This window comes from Schistocerca piceifrons, chromosome 7 (assembly GCF_021461385.2).
Source record: "Schistocerca piceifrons isolate TAMUIC-IGC-003096 chromosome 7, iqSchPice1.1, whole genome shotgun sequence".
In the NCBI taxonomy this organism is placed as follows: domain Eukaryota; kingdom Metazoa; phylum Arthropoda; class Insecta; order Orthoptera; family Acrididae; genus Schistocerca; species Schistocerca piceifrons.
Window position 1 is genome coordinate 35,720,414 of NC_060144.1, and position 22,939 is coordinate 35,743,352.

Here is a 22,939-nt window from a genome sequence, read left to right on the forward strand (position 1 = left end):
GATTTGTCCACTACTCTATGACTGGAATTGCAATACTTGATTGGAATTAATAATGTATTTACAAGACGCAAATTAAAACTAATTATGCTTCTCATAAATGGCTGAATAAATTAAGCTCATAATGTGGTCTTTTTGACAATGAATCAAAAACTCTTATCTCTGCATTTCTACTAAAGTATCTGATTTTGAATAAAACTTTAGGACAGGAATTCTTTAGTAAATGGTTGAAACATTTTATTAGGATGCACAAACAAAGAGCTGAGTCACTTCCAGAATTTATTTTGCAAACAAGTACATCATTAACTTCATTTATGTGGTGCTCCTTGGCTAGATGACTTTGAATCCCTCAGTGACGCTGACCGTCTTCGCTTTATTTCTTCTTGGCGCCTTACTTTAGCCTCCTTTTGTCTTTGAGCCAAAAGTTTAGCATAGTCTGCAGCTTGTTCCTTACGGCGCAATGCACGGCGCTTCTTCAATGCCAGGCGATGCCGCTTGCGCTGTGGAAAGAAAATTGCAATGGAAGTACGAGATAAATGACTAGTCACAGATGATTACACATCAACATTTACCATTTAAAAAACTTGACTGCATCCACAGTGAGTTAATTACTATTTTCTCTCCAAAAGTCATCTAAATCCTTTTACCACCTCATTTAACTTCAAATACTTTCCACAAAATAGTAATTTGTTGTTTTATAACTAGTAAGTATTGCAGCTGATTTTGGTTGAAAGCCCATTTTAGTTCCTATTTACTACTACTACTACTACTACTACTACTACTACTACTACTACTACTACTACACCCCATCTGCTATATTATTGGTGCAAATTTCCCTGATCAACTGTGCATACACTTTTTCCAACATCCCACATTTATTTCGATGAGGGAATTTTACAACTTTACTACAAAAACATCAAGATGCTAACAGAGAGCTTGTTATCACAATATTCAAAGAAACCTTAAATTTTACTGCTAACTACATTCCCCCAAATAACTAATTTCTCACCTAACTTACACATAATGCCTCCTCTTGCTACATAAGGAAGAGTTCACATGATCTACTGGATTCCTGGTTTAGATGCCTAATTATGTGGTGTGTTCCAGAAGTACTGGGAATTTTGGAACATCACAGCATGCATTTGTCCAATTTGCACAATTTTTAGTTGTGTGGGTAAACATGTCTGAAACATATCTGTATACTGTATCAGATGTTTAGTCTCTTGCCAGTTGTCAAGAAGGTTTAAGTTGCTGATGTCATACCAACTGGCTCAAGCCATGAAATCTTTTCAGATGTTTTGAGTATGAAACACGACAGCAAAACTTATGCCAAAGGTATTCAATTTAAAGCAGAAACAGTGGCAAGTCAAAGTTACTCGGGAGTCACTAAATGAAGCCAGCAAAGATGCAGAACTACTGAAATGTTTCACAAGAGGTGACAAAATGTGTACAGGTATGAAATCCAAAATTGATGCTCAGTTGTTCCAGGAGGCATTCTGGATTGCCAAGACCTACAAAATCTCAGCAACTGCAGTTGAATGTTGAAGTTCTGCTCACTGTTCAACTGTAAAAGCATAGCACACCATGGATTCTTGCCAAAAGGTTGAACAATCAATAAAAAGTACTACTACAAGTTCAATGCCATTTTCAGGAAGCAGCCTGAAAGACCAGGATTTGTGGGGAAAAACAATTCACAGCTTATGCATCATGATAATGCCCCTGCTCACAATTCATTGCATGTTTGTGAATTTCTGTACACAACATTAATGATGACCCAGTCTCCATATCTACCAAAGAAGGCCCTTGTGACTGTTTCCAAAATTGAAGAAAACCTTTAAGGATAATTGCTTTACAAGCTTAGAAGAGATTAAAAAGCCATCACTAAAAGATTTAAATTCTACCCAAAGCTCTAGTTTCAGAAGTGTTTAGGGGATTGAAAGAAGTACTGGCATAAATTTATAATATCTAATGGGGACTGCCCACAGAGGGTGAATATTTATGTAGATAAAATTAGATCAAAAAATGAAAATTCCCAATACTTTTTGAACACATCTCTTCTATTAATGTCTCACTTGTACACTAAGAGTACCACATTCTGCAGCACCCTTAAATCATAGAGAGACTTTTACTTTTCCACACATATGAACGCCACACAGTTAAATCCACTGGCAGCTGCCTGAGTGTGGGCATTATACTAGTGTATGACAGTAGTGTGTGTATTTAGAGTATATAACTAACTATACATAAAGATGCACAAGTGGAGTAATTCATTTATCTCTAAAATAATTAGAAAAAGTATTGCAGTCATACCCAAAGACCAAAATGTAATACTAAATTTTTCAGCATTCAAAATCAAATATCAGGCATTAAGAACATCAGCCAGCACCCCACAGATAGTTTTTAGACAAGTATCTAGACTGCACAACAGGATTTTAGAAATATCCCACAGTAATGTTAAACAGTAACTCTTACCTGCAATGTAACTGGAGTGATAAGCCGTTGAATTTTTGGTGCCTTGAAACGTTGCTTAGTTTTACCTTCTTTCAATGGCAACGGTCTCTTCACAATGTACTGTCGCACATCATCTTCCTTTGATAAATTAAAGAGCTTCCGAATCTTTGAAGCACGCTTTGGTCCCAACCGACGTGGAATTGTATTGTCAGTGAGGCCAGGGATTTCCTACAACATATTTGCAATTAAGAATCTATAGTTGTCCACCACAAAATACTCAACAATGATTGTCATTCTTATTGAACTAGCAAAAACACATCAAATCTGTGAAGCACCCTCCCCCTGTACATTTAACTATACTGACTAATTATTGTATGGCATCACTGGCAGAGAAACCACACAGTGCATATATACCCGATGCCATTTTGGAGACTTGTGTCTTGAGAGGAAATTATTAGGACAACTCAAATATTCAGCCCACAACGAAAGAAAATCTCACCAGGAATCAGACCTGTGACCCCACAATCTAAGAGGCAGTGAACTCACCACTAGACCATGAATGGCAGGCATTACACTGATAAAATTGAAGAAACATACTTCCTTAAAAAATTGTCTGATAATTTTGAAATCCAACTTAAAATTTGGAATATGTGACCAAAATCTGACGATTTCATACCAGCCAACTTTAAAAAACAGAAATCCAAAAGATCCCAAATCACAAGAATTTAATGCACGCACGTGTCGCAAAGTGTTGAAGCATATAATGTAGGCTACATTTTAAGATAACTAGTTTCGAACTCTGAAGTTATGTACTCACACAAGTTACTTCATGGTGAGTTCATTCATTGTCACTTAACATTGGGAACAGTTAACACACTACACGAAAATGAGCTTTTCTGCACTTTATCTTGCAAGCTGCAATAATGGATGACACTGTCAAAATGACTAAACTGAACATTTACACTTGTTTACAAAATTTTCTCAAGTTCACAAAACATGTGCTATATTCCATCATAGGTTCCAGAATAGAGATAAAGGTGTGTAGCTTTCTTCGATTTCTTCAGAAATTCTGAAGGAAAACTATCGATGTAACATGGACCACTGCTTCTTGTTTTCAAAACAGAAATGGATCCTAGAGTTTCATTTGACATGGAGGACCTAAACTGACTGCAATTCTTCTTCACCAAACTGAAAACACACACACACACACACACACACACACACACACACACACACACACACACACACACACACCAACCATTGCTGTGCAGTAGGGTCAAAACAAAGCATTAGCCTAGATAACTCATTGTACTTAGGAACATAGGAACACCATCAGCTCCATGAATGCTCATCAGGTGAGCCCTTTGGTATCATCTGTCAAGTTCTCGCACTCAACAATAGCAGAATCATCAACCTGCAGAGCCACAAATTGGCTCTGAAGCTTGTTCATTGCATCCTCAGCTGACTCACTTCCCTTCCTCAGCAGCAATGCTGGAAACCTTTCTACAAGAAATTCTACAGAAGAAAACTTTGCATCATCAATTTTAGAAAATTCTGTAACCTTTGCATGCTTCAGTACTTCACCACTGAGGGGATACTTGTTTATGATGTAATCACATGCAGAGCAGAAGTAAGCCGTGATAGACGAAAAGAATGTTGATTTATCTTTATCATTAAGTTTCTTCACCAAATTCATTGTCTGAACACTAATTACTAGACCATCATTGTCTCTGATTCTCAACAAGATGGTACTGAACTTTCTTTAACAGGGAAGTCTTTATAACTTTAGGTTTAACAAACCAGAAAGAAGCTGCTGTAATAGGTTCATCATTAGTTTTAACTGTTTATGAATTTAATGAGAAGCACTCAAGTGCAGAACAGATTCTGCCAATACAGGAATGAAAGTAGGAAAGCACAGTATGGCTTGTTTAAGCATTAAGAGAGAAACAGTTTTTCTTCACAAGTAAATAATGCTGAGGTTCTTCAGCACAGGTGTAAGATTGTGTGGCAGATGCAAATCTCTTTGGGGCAACCTATTCTGGTGACAGCCTTCCTCTTTCTACAGTCTTTAGAACCACCAAGCTCAGCTTTTGGGATTGTAAACAATGTTAAGTTACTTGTTGCACACTGAGCACTAAAACGCACATCTTTAAAGAACCCAACTAAAGGATCCCACTGCTCCAACAGTCTCTGCAGACACATTCCTAAAGACAGCCATCTTGTGCAGTTATCTTCTTAGTTTCCTTGTCATGAAGCTCTTGGAACTTCAAGACTTTCCTTCCTCTTGCAACTCACTTCTAATTAATAGAAAATGTATCTTAACAGGCAAACCGCTTGCACATTTCTCAGCAGCCAAGTTCATCAAATGACATGAGCAACCCAGCACAAAGACCTATGGCTGTGCTTCCTTTAAAACAGCAACAACTCCATTTTTCTTTCCAATCATGACCGGAGCACTGTCTGAATGGAACACTACACAATTTTCCATTGGTATTTTGTAATACTCCAACTGTGAAATCAACCATTTCCAACATTATGTCCCACTGAATCACCCACCAAGGCTGGGACTGACAGCACCAAAGTAACTCTTTTCCTGCTTTTCCTCAAAACGATTAAGGGATGAAACTTAGCACCACTGCCATTTCTCCAATCAGTAGCCAAAGTAAATGGTTCACATTGCAAGCAACTAATGAGTTCATTTCTTGAATCTGTAGCCATTTCTTTCATAATATGTGAAGTCTTCGTACGACCAAAACAGTATCTTTTTGCGATTTACGAACCAGAGAACATTTTCTTAAGAAGGGCACCAGCATGACCACCAGCAGCTAACAGAATTATTATGTTCAATTAAAAATGAAGAGAACAAACATTCTGCTCTTATTACATCAAGGTCAGCTCCAGGAGTTGTAAAAACAAACAATTTTCCTACTACTCTCCTCCTCTATTTACTCGAGACATGTTTAACAGATTTGACATGATTCAATTCTTCCTCCGTAAGCAATGTTTATATCACATGGAACAGAACGCGAATGTTTCACCTTTCCACGATCGCATAATGCACGGAAATTCGGCAGACTATGCATCCCTGAAAGACTGGTGACATTGTTTCTTAGTAGAACTCAAAACCCTAAATTGCACAAAAATTCATTACAGAATTTCACAAATACCAGAACTGCAGCAAACAGCATAAAACCAAGCATAAACAAAGCCTTCCCCCTAACATGCTGTCAAAGCACAAGGAGTATGCAGCAATAATCTGTGAGTTTTGATTATCAATAGAACATTTGATCAACCTTCTCTGGCAGCATTTCAAACAAGGGACAATGACAAAAGTGCAGCAATATTGTGCGGGAAGGAACTATTGATGTTATCGGCAGACTTTGAATCCAATTTCAAACACTCGCATCTCAGTATAACAGCTATTACTAAAGTCAAAACTGAAATGCAATATGAATGCAGAGGGCGGGAACAAGCCCGGAAGTTGAAAATCCGGAAAACTGGGATATTACCCCAAAATCAAGAAATCTTCTGGGAAAACCAGAAAAATTGGCAGGTATGGAATTTACCAATATCTCAAACTTACTGTTTCCTTATTCAGATGACGTATGAAATTTTCATGCTGATGACGCTCAGACTTAAGGCTTGGCCAGACAATGTGGCCTGGCAGTGTAAGGCCAGAGCCCTTCAGCCACAGCAGCATCATTGAAATGCTTGTTATTTTATCATGCAGTCCACACAAAGTGCAGCACCAATGCAGTAACTGGCCTGCTACACCGACCAATGCCATGTTGTCTCAAAATACGATTCACTGCAATAATTGGCAGCACCTGTTGGCAGCTTTAACTGCTGTGTTCTCACACTGACGGCTGAATGTATCGGCAACTGCACTACACAAGCAAGCTTCTACCAAAGTTTCAGCCATCACCATAGTGTGACTGATGCCAACAGCAGTCACTACAGCCAGCCGCTCTCGCTTTGATGACATTTCTTGCTGCTGAATGCCTCAGCCATCTGCTGTGGCAAGAGCCACACTGCCAGTCCATGGTCGGTCTGGCCAAGCCTTTAAGTAGGACAAAGAATGGACCATTACTGACTCCAATGCAGTGACCAACTGGTAAACTCATCTGAGTATTACCAGCAGACAAGCAACATCCTGACACCGCAGAAAGAATATGACGTGAGAGCAGAGAAAGTGGGGATAGTGATAGCATAGGAAACCAGGTGCTGGAATCACCAAATTAAAAGGGGAGGGACCCCAACATCAACCAAAAGACTAACACCATGACTAGTGCAAATGGATCGAGTGGCTACAGGGTTACCACAAAGGTGAACAGGATCCAAAAGGAGCACCATGGAGGGGCAGCTGAGTCATAAACTTAACCACAGTCCAGACAAGACAGAATTAATGTCTGATGAAGGCAGAGACGAGTTGAACAATCTGCACCCAAACAGGTGTGGGCAAGGAAGCAAAGGACATTGAGTTTATGGAAAAAGCCAACCTTCAAAAGGCAGATACAAGGCAACCAAGTAAACTGGTTGTCAAAGGGAAGACAAGAAATGGAACTGGGGGATTTTAGTCTGGTGTTGGGCATCTAGGTGGCTCTCCCAATCAACTGCCTGCAGTATGGCATAAATGCATCACACCCCAACTTAAGGGGACGGAATTTAAAACTGCATGAGAGCATCCATGCAGAAGTGCACTGGCTGGCACAATGAAGCTGTCCCTCCACAGACGCCACTGAGTGGGAGCTAGTCCACATACAGAATTCATCTACATGTGGAGCAAGGGTGACTAACAGTCTAGCAAAGGCCAAAAGTCCATTAACAGCAATGAGAAAAAATATACTTAACATGGAGCCCTGTAGAACAATGCCATCTGAAATACAAGAGACACATTTGGTAGGTACTGACAAATTGGGAGGGGGCCCCAAAGACCTCAATCAGAGCTTAAGTAGGATGCAATGGAGCCAAGCTGTGTCTTAGGCCTTATGGAGATCGAACAAAACAGCAACATGGCACCACTGAGAAAAGCCCTGCCAAACTGAGGTTACAATTTAAGCAGATGATTGACCAGAGATGTTTGGCAGCAGTGAAAGTCGCCTGCTCAGTCCTAGTGCAGACCAGGTAGCAGGGAAACAGTCTCATCCCAAAGTGGCGAGCCTGGTCTTCCCGTGTGTAGCCAGGGAAGGGGAAGGCCACAGGGTTATACGAAGCAGCACTGCACGATTCATTACCAACCAGAGAGACAGATATAGAAGAATGGCCAGCTTTTTTAGCTTATTACATTTCATACACAAAGCATAAGCCCTGATACCACCTGCTCCAAACACGGGCTCTTCCCACGGGCACCACCCAGGGCCACCTAGCAAGAGTGTTGCTGGGAGTTCTGATGTGCCACAATTATAAGCAATCATTCTTAGGCATGCACCAGAAGACAACCGTTCACTTATCAGAAGTGTGGTCCCTGTGTTGTCAGGCGATCAGCTACACCTCCCAAGGACGGCTACGTATGCTGGTGACCTAGCATGACAACAGTGAGGAAGGAAGAGGGGGTGTGGAATCCACACTGTAGGTGCTACTGAGAGAGTTTGTCAAATGGCTCACACTACGAAGAGAAAATTTACAAGTTAAGGCCAAACCCGCAAAGGGGAATCAAAAACATCAAAAAGTAAAACTGAAAAAGAAAAGGCTATGTGAAAACCAGAAGGAAAACAAGAAAACAGTTGGATAGTCAGGTCGACATAATTAAGAACACCAAGAGAGGGATAAGTGAGGACAGGAAGGGAGGGACATAAATGCAGCCCGGGAAGGAAGAATGGACCATACCAGCTTGGCAGCCTGTGTAACACCCATGACCTCACAAAAGATCTGCAAACCCCCAGGGGGACTGCGGCACAGAAATGCAGCAAGTGTTTCACTGCAGTTCTGGAAGGTATCAAAAGGGATACGAAGTCATACTGACTCCATTGCCATGGCCAGCTGCTATAGGTTCCTCAGTTGAGGGTCCATGGTATGGACAGCCTAATTGAAGTGGTCCCAGATTCTCAACTTTGTTTAAATCCATTGTTTGATGGCCAGTAGTAAACTCATCCTGGTGCACTTCAGACCATGCACATACACACTAAACTGTGACATTGCACTATCCTGCTGGTAGATGCCATCAGCTGACCTCAAATGAACTGCATGTATGGGTGTGGGCATGGGCTCCAAAAGAGAGATCCATACTTGGGTTGATACATTGTGCCTTTCGGAATGACACCCAGGGAATGCCACAAAAACTTTCACACACCACAGCATTCCTTCCTCTAGCCTGGACACTTCAGATGAGTGTTGCAGAGCATTTGGTTTCAGACATTTCACACTGCACACACCAACTACCATCTGATAGACCACAAAATGTGATTCACCTGAAAAGCCCACCCATCGACAGTCAGTGGATGTCCAGTTGCATTGCCAATGTAAAAATTCCAGCCTTCATCACCTATGAACAGCAGTCAATGTGGGTGCATGTACCAGGCACCTGCTGCAGACACCCATATGTAGCAATGCTCCTTGGTTCATCTCAGCCATCAGTTACTCATCTATTCTACAGCAGACAACTCCACAGCTGTCATTTATCCCACTGACAATGGCCCACGGCGCACCACAGTTTTGGGCGGCAACATTTTGCTATGCACACTGTACTTCACCACTCTGGGGACTGAGTCCTAGCATAGCTTGGGCAACATCACTGTTTAAAAGACCATGCCCCAGTATAGCCCTGGCCACGATTTTCTCAATATGCGAGGCACCACTAAAACTGGACTCATTTCACATGACAATGTACAGACCCTTGCAAGTTGTCCATTCAGAGGTGCTGCCCCCTTGCTAATTTCTGTATTATTTGAAAGAAACATTAGTGAATTTACCAGCTGCCATTACAAATGGCTCAACCAGTTTTTGATAACACTGACAATTTCATGTATGTACACTTTAGGTTTCGCAACTTGCTGTGACTTTCACAAATAGGTAACATCTGATGCGTTAGAAATTTTGGAAACTAATGAGGACATTGCTCAATAACTCATTTGGAACATTTTTGAAGGACAACTACACTTAATCTTTATTTTAAAATTTGTTATCTAGCAAACAACTATAGTAAATTGAAAAATCTTTAGGCTTGGACCTTTTTTTGGTATGCATTAGCTCTGAAAATATATGTATTACACACGTGACAATAATGCTTTAAGTAATGGCATAAATGGTCAATCTTCTAGGCTTGATATTCCGCACTAACAGTTTAAAACTTAGCTGCTTTGGAAATGCTTCCACTCTTTGCCCAAAAGCCAAGTCAGATACATCACTCCGTTTCCACATTACAACAATGACTGTACTGTTTCTCGCATACCCAACAAGCTTCATATGCCCTCCACTGCCAGTGCTGCCACCTGTGAATGGTTATTACACTTTGACATTAATACAGATTGTGGTCACAATGTGACTAGACAGTGTAATTTAGAATCTTACTTGTTTGACTTACTGAGATGGCCACAAAAATCTTGACTTGTGGCATTTCACTGCACTTTAAAATCTACCACTCAACACATGCCCCAACATAAACTTACAGTAAAAATTATTCACCCAATCTAGATCTTATTTGCAAAGTATGACAAGCACACAAATACTATACTGGTCACACACTATCTTGGCCCCTCTTGATTGGTGAAAGTGCTGACTTTGTGCAGCTCCAAAATATTTACACTTGATGCCAGACAGTTTTTCAACAGTAGTGCCATTGTGATTATAGAGGTGATTTGTGTGCAGAACTGAGCATAGTAATTGTTAACATCTACAAAACTGGGCGAAGTGGCTAAACCTGGTTCATCTAGCAACTCACCAACATTCCTGCCACTTCTGTGACATTAAACCATTATATGTCTGCTGCTTTTACAAGCTATAAACTGACTTTTCTGGGAAGAGGCAGCAGGGCTTGCCTCAGCAGCAAATGTGCTACAAGACTTTTTGCAACACAAGTTTCTGCTCCGAGTATCCTATGCTAAGAGACTAAATAAAAGTGTGCTATATGCATTGCACCAACAAGAAAACAAATCCTGACATGTAAATTCAAGGTATCAGATGCCCCCAAGTCCTTTTGGGGAGTCTTTGTTGCTGGATAAATATCACTGCATCGATAGTTTGAGAGCAGTGTGGTAAGTACCTGCATTAATTTACCACAGATTCTAGAACTGTAGAAGCACATGCCTGTACAGCGCTGGTGCTGTGGAAACATCAGAATTATGTTATGACTGGCAATTACCATATATTTCAGCAAATAACATGATAGTTGAAGCATGAAAAAGTATTGTCTTATATGACATATAAAAGATCAGATTTATATTTTTATAATAATTAAAACCTATATATTATCACTCACTTTAAAACAATGCAAAATACAATTATTACAATTATCTCAGAAAAGGAGTGTTGTGACTTGGCAAGACAGCCAAGCCACTACAAGGTGATGCCGAAAGGCACGCGTTAAAGCTCACGCGGGTCCGACATATACCAACGGACCGCGGCCGATTTAAAGGCTACCACCTAGCAAGTGTGGTGTCTGGCGGTGACACCACAAGGAGCTCTTGAAGAACACCCTCAATTTTGTTGTTGAAAACATCATATGGGTCCATTTTGCATCTTGTCAATCGATATCCACTTAAGTCATCAGTAACATAAATCGTTCTCTGTGCCATTCATAGCACTGGCAATGCCACACTTCTTGAAGGATTTTATCACTATTTTCACTTTCACTCTTTTCCACGATTTGATCATGAAATCACACAAAACATGTGCTGTGGCCCACATAACTCCACCTTTTGTACATGACTTTTCGCCACTCATCATCCAACCATTCCATTGTTCATGGATGTGATTTGGATGGTTCATTAAGACGTATCTAAAGCCTGCAGCATTAAAGTCTAACCACCCAGTATAACATCAATCTTAGTGTTGCTTTATGTTATGTGATTTTTGGTGTTGTCAGTCTAGTATGTGACTGCAAAACATATCCCAAATTAATAAACTTTGTTGATATTTCAGAACACCTACCGACTTCTGCCACACATTTTCCATCCACAATTTTACACCTTTCCTTCCATTCTTTTTGATGATAATGTACAAGAATTCCTGGACAAAATTTTAAGCTAGGTCTTCTGCTTGAAAACAATTGTAGGTTTTTAATTTGTGCCATCTACCATGCATGTTAATATTCCTGTAAACCTGACTTTCATGGCCTGTATTTCTAAGTTTTTACACCTTTGTTCCCACAGTATTATTTATTATATTGCAGTTTTTTGTTGTTGCATTCATATTTCCAGTATGAGACCCTGGAAAGTTTAATTTTTGCTTCATACAAATAAAACTTATGAAAGCTCTTAACTGTAGGTCAAGATCTTTCAGAAATTTCTGCTCAGTTTTTGTTCTCTGCCATTTTATATTTTTCTGCTCGTGAAACAACTACAACAATCTACTGTTGCTTTAAATTCTTCGCTGTTAATTGGATTGGCTGGTGCCCATTTCAATGCATAAGCCCTAATCTTATGTCTCGTAGGAACATAATTCTGCCTCTTCTTTTACCAATTCTGCAACACTATTCTCTAAATCTGGCCAGCAAGCTACTCCTCTCCTCCGAGAATACACTTTTTAAACAGCATCTTCATTCTTTCACCAATTACTTATCTTCAATTACATCGAAAGCCCTTGCTGAAGCAGAACTGTTCAATTCTTTTGCCTTTTTATGACTTTGAAGGATAATCTTGCTTTGTATTTCCTTCTTTTTGTTGGTTCCATCATTAGCACTCACTCTACAAATTTCACACTACACATGAGTTCTTTGTCACATGCTTCTACAAGCAAAACTATAACAATGTTGGGAGGAGGCTTTTGCTGTATGTGTGCAACTGTGCTAACTGTCTAGTAACATACAGTGGGGATGTCTGCAAAAATGACTAGTCAATAGGACACACTCAGAGGCCCTATTACTTCATCCACAACATCACTTCTGCTCATCTATCTAATTGCTGTGGTAACACACCCGCATGTATGTTTGTTCAATTTCAGTAACAAGTCGAAGCCAGGTACTTCAGCAACAAGTCGAAGCCAGGTTGACTCAAGTCTGGGCTATGGGGAGGATGCAGCAACTCTTTCCACCCATATTCACAGTTTTTGGCTACAACACTGGCAACATGCGTGCAAGCATTGCCATGGAGAATTAGTGGCCCAGCTTCAAGCAACTGAGGTCGGATTTTGTGCACTTTCTGCCCAAGTTCTGCATGAAGTTACAATAATACACTGCTGTGGCACTTATTCCATACGGGACTATCTGTCATGATAATTCTTGGTGATCGTATGCAAAAATTATTTAGTTGAGCTTTGACTGAGCATGTAAAAATTTTTTTTGACTTTGAGAATCTGAAGCTCTTCACCTGGACTGATTTCAGCTCTGGTTCAACATCTCCGTAATCCACATTCAATCAAAGAACTCTCATCCTTCATGGTCAAATCATCATTTGAGCAAAGTTTCAATGTGCAAACATTTCAGCTTCTCTTCAGTAGTCAGTGTGTGACATCTCTTAGAAATTTTTCTTCTTCAAATCATTTGTCAGAATACGGAATAGTAATTCTGAAAGGGGGGGGGGGGGGGGGGGGCAGAGGATTCCCATAGCTTCAGAGAGTTCCTCAGAAGTTGCACTGCGATCTTCAAGAACATCTGCCACAAGTTTTAGATTTCATTCATCTGTTGACTTTTTGGCCTTCTGAGTCCGATTATTGTGTATGCTCATACAACCATCACAAAAATGATTAAGCCAATGTGAAACTGTACTACCGTCCACTGTAAACTTTGGAGTTCTGCAGGGTTTTTGCCATTTAAAGTTTCAATCTTTATGTACGGCCTCTAGTCTTCAACAGCCACCATACCCGAGACCCCTACAGAGTCCATTTCTATCTCACAAATTTAATGAGTATACAGCGCACAAAAAACATGCCTGTCCCTCAAGCTCCCAAAAGACAAGTTTCTTTCACCTTTCTAATATAAAAGTTCATATTGCAACCAAGCCTGTAATTTCATTCACATTTTTATCCAGCATGCCATATTTGATATCCGTTCCCCTCTGCCAGCATAAACACTAACAGTTTCGCATGTGTGCAGAGGTCTGAGCATATAAATTATCTTTACAAAAAGAAAGCCATGTACCTGACACTGGAAGCAGCCCCTTATCAAGCAAGCAAATCAGTGTCATCTAGACAGACTTGAGTAACTTGCAACCATATATGGCTTTCAACTGAGCAATGTCTACACCAGCCAATTGAAAAACCTGGAAATGACAATTACAGAATTGATAGCACTGCTCACCTGCAATGCTGCACCTGGTTCTGAGCCACCCACTGGTGGAACAATCATACACAAGCACACAATGAAATTTAAGACAAATACAGCCTTTGTTCAATTGTGAGCTTAAATTTTAAACTTCTATACACAAAACCCACTGACAGCAACATCTCAAAATTTCTATACATTTCTCCTCACTACACCAGTCATTCAGATGCTGTACACAGATCCTGCAAATTGTTAGGCTGAAGCAACTATGAAAGGCTGTGCACCAAATTTATTCATATATTAGTTATGTACACTTGTGCTTAGCCCTTATTTAACAAACCTGGAGATGTCTATCAGTTTTTCTGTAAAAACTTTTCTGCATAACTGTTTAACCTCATTGTTGCCAGATAAATTCCACTGCACCAATGGTTGCAGAGCAGTGTGGTAAGTACCTGCATTACTTTACCACAGATTCTAGAACTGTACAAGCATAGGCCACTTAGTACAGTGCTGGTGCTGTGGATATAAGCTATTCACATTCATTTCATTAAGGTGACATGATTAGAGAAAAATTTGAATCTACAAATTCCTTCGTAACAGACTTACCACCAAGAGCTATTAGTGTTTAGTACAGTGTGCAGCATTACATATCTAACAAAATAGACCACCATGCTGCTGTCACGGGGTGCTCAATTATCTAAATAAATCTACTTATTAAGAATTACAAATGACCTTCACCATGAATATTCAGTATCTGATATAAACAACACATGGCCAACTTACCTGTTCTCCTTTGCGGGTGATGACTAATGCCAACACACTTAGGTTTGCATCAACAATGCACCCACGAACCGATTTACGCTTTCTTTCACCATCCCGCCTCGGGCGGTAACATGAATGACCCTTTGACAACAAGAGGCGCACTCTACCTGTAATTTGTCAAAGCTTTAATGAAGATCTATTCAACAAACAAAATGCACAAAGATGTCCAAATCTCTAATATTTCACACTAAGTAACATTTTCACCAAATGCACTCATTAAGCCACGAAGTCCCAAGTTATTATTTTGACAGAAACTTTAAATTCTGGGTACACTCTTGCAACTTTAGAGCAGACCACTGAAAAAACAGAATCTCACATCTGCTTCAGCACTGATAGTCATTTGGCTTCTAGATACCACCAAGCCCTGCATTTGTAGTCAGACTTTGTACAACTGGTTGCTGTTCTAGATATCAAATTTACTGCGTAGCCTACAGCTTTCAGTCTGACCTGCTTTGCTTAGGCATCACTATCAAAATGGATTACTTTAGTGATCCTGGGTCTGACAGTTTCGTGGCTCAAAATTGTAGAAGAGTGTGATACTACTACATTGGAGACTACTGACACCAGTTTGAAATATGTCTAAATGCTTGCCAGTGGTATGTGAACTCCCTCTATCGTGCTCCAACCAGCTCCTCGAAGATTTCCATTAACTATGTGGGATATGCTGGATTCTACACAGAAAGTAAAAAGTAAAGTTCCAGGATACTTTACTCAATTACCAGTGCACAAGTATAGTTCAACTTTATCAACTAACACCAAGTTTTAAATCATTTTGAGCTTTAAAAGCCACCTATGTTGATACAGGACAATTCTGTGATGATACAGAAGGACGAAGATGGGTTGCCAGCAGTCTCAAAAATTTTTAGAAAAAGTAATGTACAGTCGGCTTTATAACCATCTTATCTCAAATAACATACTGTCAAAGTCACAGTTTGGATTTCTAAAAGGTTCTTATATTGAGAAGGCTATCTACACTTACAGTGAAAATGTGCTTAATTCATTACACAAAAAATTGCAGACAACTGGTATATTTTGTGATCTGTCAAAGGCATTTGACTGTGTAAATCGCAATATCCTTTTAAGTACATTAGAATATTATAGTGTAACAGGAAATGTTGCAAAATGGTTCAAATCTTATACCTCTGACAGGAAAAAGAGTGTTATTAGGAAAGAGACATGTATCAATCTATCAGGCATCATTCAACTGGGAGCTAATTACATGTGGGGTCCCACAAGGTTCCATTTTGGGGCCCTTACCTTGCAATAAACAGCAAATCAAGTGTAGTCTGAGAAAGCTCAGCTAATAAAATAATTGTGGACATTAATCACTGGTTCCTAGCCAATTCCTTGTCACTAAACTTTGAAAAAACACACTACATGCAGTTCAGAACTTTTAAGGGGTGTCCCACGAGTATATGTCTAACATACGATGACAATAAGATAGAAGAAGTGGACAGTGTTAAATTCTTGGAATTACAGCTAGATAAATTCAACTGGGAGGAGCACACGACAGAACTGCTGTAGCATCTTAAAAAATCTCTGTTTGCGATGCGAATTTTGTCAGACATAGGGGATATAAAAATGAAAGCGCTGGCATACTATGCTTACTTTCATTCCATAATGTCCTATGGGATTAATTTTTGGGGTAATTCATCAAGCCAAGCTAAAGTTTTCCAGGCACAAAAATGTGCAGTAAGAGATATGTGGTGTAAACTCAAGAACATCCTGCAGAAGCCTGTTTAGAGAACAAGGGATACTAACTACTGCTTCCCAGTATATTTATTCCTTAATGAAATTAGTCATTAAAAATATATCACTTTTTCAAACCAACAGCTCAATTCATGGAATCAATACTAGAAATAAGAATCTTCACAAGGATTTAAAGTCACTTAGTCTTGCACAAAAAGGTGTGCATTATTCAGGAACACACATTTTCAATAACTTGCCAGCAGCCATAAAAAGCTTAACAACCAATGAAATTCAGTTTAAGAGAAGCCTAAAGGATTTATTGATTGCCAACTCCTCCTACTCCATTGATGAATTTCTCAGTAAAACCTCTGCACAATTTCAGTGCAGTAATGTTCATTGTAAATAAGTATTATAGTAGTTTTATTACATGTTTATTACCTTATAAATAAACTTTTTAATTTTAAATTCAGTGCATTAGTATTTGTAAAATGACTCATATAGTGTTCATTAAAAAATGATTATCATTCCACTTGGGACCTGTGGAATGGTACATTAGCTTATTTGTTTTAGTTGTAAATATTTGTCATGTATTGTTTTTCTGACATGTTCCACATCCTGGAGGACCACCTCACTACAGATCAATTGGAATGAAAGTAAATCTAATCAACTCCTGGTAAGACTGGTCCAAAAAGAGTCAAGTTATAAGCAAAAATCTTTGATACCTCTTCACCTGATGATGGCGACATGTATGATCACCAAAATACTGTGCCCGTTGGACACTGTAGACAGGCAGTACACCCGTGGATATTTTTATGTTTATTATTGTTTGTGGCTTCCAATTTCTCTTCTGTAGTGAACAATCAGGGCTGCTTCAAATTTAAAAAAATTTGTTCTTTCACTAGAACAGCTAATATCTTATAAGAGTGAAAAAGGAAAATCTCCGCATAAGTTAGTGAATGAGTTTAACTGTGGAAATAGTCAAATACAGAATACAACTGCAAATCGCCCAGGTATGTTACAGAACAGGACAGTGTTAACTAAACTGGAGGGTGATAAGCACACAGGGGACAAAATGGTGAAACAAAGATTAATGATCAGAAAGTGTTAACATCTGCTGCGAAAATGAAGAACCACTAGTAATACAAACAGCAAATCATCTACAGGTTTCAAAAACAATGCCATTTCCTCCTTTGGTGTCTCTTGACATGCAAATAAAAATCTATGTGATATTTTTCATTCTTGTCTGAATAACAAAGAAATGAGCAGAAACGTACAATCACATTTTTGTAGATAGTGCACCATGTCATTGCTGTGTTCTTAAATGTGGAAGTAATTTTTTTTCTGCCAACACCAGTTATCTTTCATACCTAAAACTGTAGCATTAAATGAAACAGTTGCCAAGGATGTAATCAGATTTTATCCATCTAATTATTGCTTGATTATAATAGAGGGAAACATTCCGCGTAGGAAAAATATATCTAAAAACAAATATGTGACTTACGAAATGAAAGTGCTGGCAGGTCGACAGACACACAAACATACACACAAAATTCAAGCTTTCGCAACAAACTGTTGCCTCATCAGGAAAGAGGGAAGGAGAGGGAAAGACGAAAGGATGTGGGTTTTAAGGGAGAGGGTAAGGACTCATTCCAATCCCGGGAGCGGAAAGACTTACCTTAGGGGGAAAAAGGGACGGGTATACACACGCGCACACACACACACACACACACACACACACACACACACACACACACACACACACATCCATCCACACATATCATTGCTTGAAAAATAGATGCTAATTTGGCCAAAACCAGATGCTACAAAAAACAGTCCATAGGCATAGGCTTCAGTTATTCACTGTCTAATGCTTGTAAAACAGTAATGGAAATTTCATTTGTAGTCACAAGGAGGTGCAGATTCCCCACACAGGATCACAGGTGTGAAATTCAGAAGTCTAGTGTGTCTAGGCAATACCAGTGTTCATGTTAGCCACTCACTATGTAGAGCAACTGAATGCCTAATACACAAAGGCTGTCATGAAAGGCTGAATTAGTCTAGCATGGAGGTATATCAAATAGTGTCTCAAATTGCCCAGTTATGTTTTACAGGAATAAATCAAATGATTTATCATTATGATGTTTGTAGTTCCCAGATGTGGTTTCCAACTTACGAAAAATCTAACAAAACTATGAGCAGTTTTAGATAATGCCCCTAATTGTTTGGAGGCCTAACACTGGCAACAAGTAAATATATTATTCAGTGGTTGAAAAAAAACATGATGATGATGATGATGACCACCACCACCACCACCACCACCACCACCACCACCACCACCACCACCACCACCCTGCCTTGAGTTTCATTCCACCAAACTGTTTGCTTCATCCTACCTTTACACACTACTGTTCCAAGACATTCTTTAGCCACTTCTAGTACTGTGTCCCCGTACCGTGTCCATTCCTTTTCCAATGACTAATTGACTACATTCAACTAACTGGTACCTTTCTGAGATCACTGTTATGTATGTGTTCCTGGTTTACTTCTCCTGAAGTTTCTCCACTCTTATCCACCTACATATGGACCTGACCTCTTACACTTTCAGCCTCACAATACCAATTTCACTGCAGATTAAATAGTGATCAGTGTCATCAAAGAATCCCCTGAATACACGTGTGCCCCTCACTGCCTTCCTGATCTGTTGTTATATAGTCAATGACAGATCAGGTTCCCCTGCCTTCCCAAGTATACTGGTGAATGTTCTTTTTTGAGTTTGTGATTACTAAGCCCATACAGGCATAGAAATTCAAGAGTTGTTTCCCGTTCCTGTTGGCGTCCATAGCCTCTCCAAATTTACCCATAACCTTTTCATACCCTTCTGTTCGATTTCCAATCCTGGCATTAAAATCACCGATGAGCAGAACACTGTCCTTGTCCTTTATTCTAACAACTACATCACTGAGTGTGTCATAAAAACTATCCATCTTATCCTGATCTGTCCCTTCACAATGCGAATATACTAACACAATCATTTTCTTGCTAGACACTGTCAAATCTATCCACATCAGTCATTCATTTACATACCTTATTGCAACTACGCTGGGTTCCATGTCTTTCCTGATTTAAAGCCCTACACCCCATTGTGCTACTCCTGCTTTGACTCCTGGCAGGTAGACCTTGTACTCTCCCACTTCCTCTTCTTTCTCACCCCTTACCTGAATGTCACTAACAGCTAAAACGTCCAACCCATCTTACTTGCAGCCACTGCCAGCTCTAGCTTCTTCCCTTAGTAGCCCCCATTGATATTAATAGCTCCCCATCTCATTACCATTCATTTGCCGAATCGTATCTTAGGAGTCCCTGGTTTGTCAATTAGAGGTGGGACTCAGTCACGTCCAAAGGTCTGAGACATTTTGCTCTGATTGTTGCCAGCATCATATTTAAAGTACCAGGGAAGTAGGTTGCTAGCCCTACTTGCCCCAGGTCTCATCAAGTTTTACCCTGAACAGATGGACTAACCAGTGGATTTGGTAGTCTTTGCCATCTGAGCACGAAGGTGACCACGACTCAGAATATGATGCCCAGCCTTATTCCAAAGCAACTGGTATCCCAACTGTCAAGACCACTTACTTGGCCACTCATACATTGCCCATGGTTATGAACTAGAACATAACAGGAACCCACCACCATGAACCACAAAAACATGATTATCTCTAACACAATTTGAAGAAGTCTGACTTGCTTGAAATTATGGTGCCAAGAAAACAATTTTCCTCATACACCACTGAAGAGACTGCTGAAAGGCAGGCAACAGGCATGAAATAGTTCATGCTTCATCATTGTCACTAACACCATTGAAGGTGTGCGTACAAATAAATTACAATGCTGCAGACTATTCACTATCTCTCATAAAGTAGATATTGTGGAAGGTGTCAGTGAAATGAGACCTGGAAGGTAACTAAAACAGCATTGCAGTTGTCAGAGTCAGAGCCTAAAACTATGGTGGTGTTTAAGATTAGCTGGGGTGGGGGACAACAGTGAGGTCGTCAGTCCCATCAGATTAGGAAAGGATGGGGAAGTAAGTCAGCCATATCCTTTCAAAGGAACCACCCTGGGCATTTGCCTGAAATGATTTAGGGAAATCACAGAAAACCTAAATCAGGATGGCCGGACACAGGTTTGGACCGCAGTCCTCCAGAATGTGAACCCAATGTGTTAATCACGGTGCCCACTGCTCAGTGGAAGACTGAAAAAAATTAATTACACACCAGGGAGAGAGCAGTGATAGCTCAAACAGCACGAAAGAAAAATAGCCAAAATGAATTTCTGAGAGTGTTTTCTCCATTAATGTAACTGCATCACCCAGGGATTAAGAAAGTGTGTCAGATGTGTAATATGCCAAATCATTACAATGTAAGTTTTTTTCAGAATATAACAACTTAATGAAATCATTGTAACCAGAACCAGTTAATAATGCAAACATTTAATGAAAACTATTGTTCAGCAATGTCACAAAAGTAGTTCACATCTACACTTTGAAGTATAACAAAGCTTCTGTCTTATTGTTCTCCCCCCCCCCCCCCCCCCCCCAAGAGTATGCAAATAGTAATTACCTGGCAAGAGCCGTCACAACCCACATTCTGTAACAGTCACCAGAACTGTCTATGTCACTTGTGTCCCTGACTATTTCAGAAGGTAATAACCAACTTCAAAACACTCAATTTCATTCATTTATGGAGTTTAGGGCTGCCCTAGTACATAATCCCCAAAGATACTACCAACAAAATACGTTGAGAAATGAGAGACACTGAAAACCTGCAGCAATGGCCACAAGGTGTTAACTGCACAGAAGCACATAGTACACTAGTGCGGGGAGGGGGGAGGAACTGCAGTATCTGACAATGTCCCCCACCTCCCTCATGAAACTAAACATATGGTCCAACAACAAATTGTTTGCAATGTGCTAGAAAGTGAAAGCTAAGAGAGAAGTCAATCCGCAAACTATTTTTAATCAGTGAATTTACCGCACTATGGATACATGCTGTAACTGAGAAGGAGCTAAAATTTCTCAGCCAAGTGGAAATTGAAAATTTAACAATATACAAATACATCAATAGTGAAGCCAATTTCATGAACAAAGCTGTTACTGCCTGGAAAAATTGTATCTTAGCAGGCTTGACTGCATAATTAAAGCATGACAACGCCAATTCAGACCGCTTTTCGAAAGCTATGTAATTTCTGCACCAAAGTCCAGATCACTGACAGTAGCAATCACTACAGTGCTACTGCTCATAGGCTGGCAATGCATTAGTTTAACATAACCAATGACAGGTGAGAAAGGCACTGTATTTCTAAGCATCAAAATTGAAACCGCTGTCTTGACTGCTCTTTGTTGGTGTATTGATTTCAAGAGATATTTTGAGATTATGACAGCAAGTGCTCCAATGTGTGCAAGTTAACTGATTTAGCCGTGCACAGTGACATTGTCCATTGGTGCGTATCTCTAATTGCAGAGACAAAAATATAGTAAATGTGGCAGTGAAATTACTCTAACAGTCAAACATTTGTGTGGACTGAATCATCTGAAAGTGCAGCAAAAGCCACTTTGAGAAAGTGGGTCAATGTTTTTCAATTGAATTAAGTCGAACATTCAATACACTAATGAACATTGATCCACTAAACTTCTCCAATGAAGTAATTAAAAACGTTGATCCACTTAGCATGCTCATACGGATCAATTGTGCAGCAAAAGAGCAGAGAAATATTTCACTTTTTCGAAATGAAATCAACATTCTGCAGCACCCTTAAATCACCAAGGGACCTACTATCCCACACACAAAATCACTGGCAGCTGCCTGTGTGTGGTCTACACAGTCACTGCAGTAGATCATATTAGAATATATAAAACTGAAATTAATCCACTTGAGCATATGTACACCAAAAATTATTACAAACTACTTTATATTCTGGGCAACCACAGTTCTTGTACAGATGGTAAAACTGTTTATTAAAACACGACCAGTTTCGCAGCTTTAAGCCGCATCAGGTGAGCATGGTAAAAAGCAAAGTACAGTGTCATTGCATCGTGTGAAATATACTAAACATCGAAAGATCATAGGCATACCCATCGCTCAAAGTCAAAATTTACTATTCAGAGAATATCGTCAACAGCATGGCGCGCAAAAAGGTACAGACATGCCCCATTCTTTAAAATTTATCTGCAGCCAAAAAGTTAGACACTTTTGTAAAAAAGGCCAGATTGGCAATAAAGAATTGTCACATAACATGATTAGTCCCAGCACACACAAGTTACTATGTGGGAAGCAGCAGGTGCAGTGTGATCAGTGGGGCAGTAGGGCAACTCTGCTGGGCAAGGCAAAAGTGGCCCACACTAACAAAGAGACTAGCTGGCTGGCGGAACAGAAGCTATCCATGTAGATAGTAGGTTCATTTGAGCAGTTACCAGACAGCGCCAGACAACAGGCTGTACTGTGCATGTGCAGCTACGATGACGTAGGCAGCCCTTGCTTGGTGCTTGCTCTGCTCACACACTTATGTCGCATTTCTGGTGGAATTTCGTCCGTGGTGGGGCATCACGTGATGTGCAGCCCTGCGGCATGTTGAGAG

The 22,939-nt window shown here is 39.9% G+C and overlaps 1 protein-coding gene across 1 annotated transcript in view; it reads right to left on the reverse strand.

Annotated features, from left to right (window-relative positions):
• Positions 1–263: 263 nt before the first annotated feature.
• The window catches only part of LOC124804669 (40S ribosomal protein S6), a 28,265-nt gene continuing 5,589 nt past the window's right edge, over positions 264–22,939 (reverse strand). The window contains exons 3-5 of the mRNA XM_047264911.1: positions 14,585–14,730; positions 2,470–2,676; positions 264–497 (exon numbers count right to left, since the gene is read on the reverse strand). Of these exons, the coding sequence (XP_047120867.1) occupies positions 306–497; positions 2,470–2,676; positions 14,585–14,730 (545 nt within the window). The 3' untranslated portion in view covers positions 264–305. The remainder of the gene's footprint in view (positions 498–2,469; positions 2,677–14,584; positions 14,731–22,939) is intronic.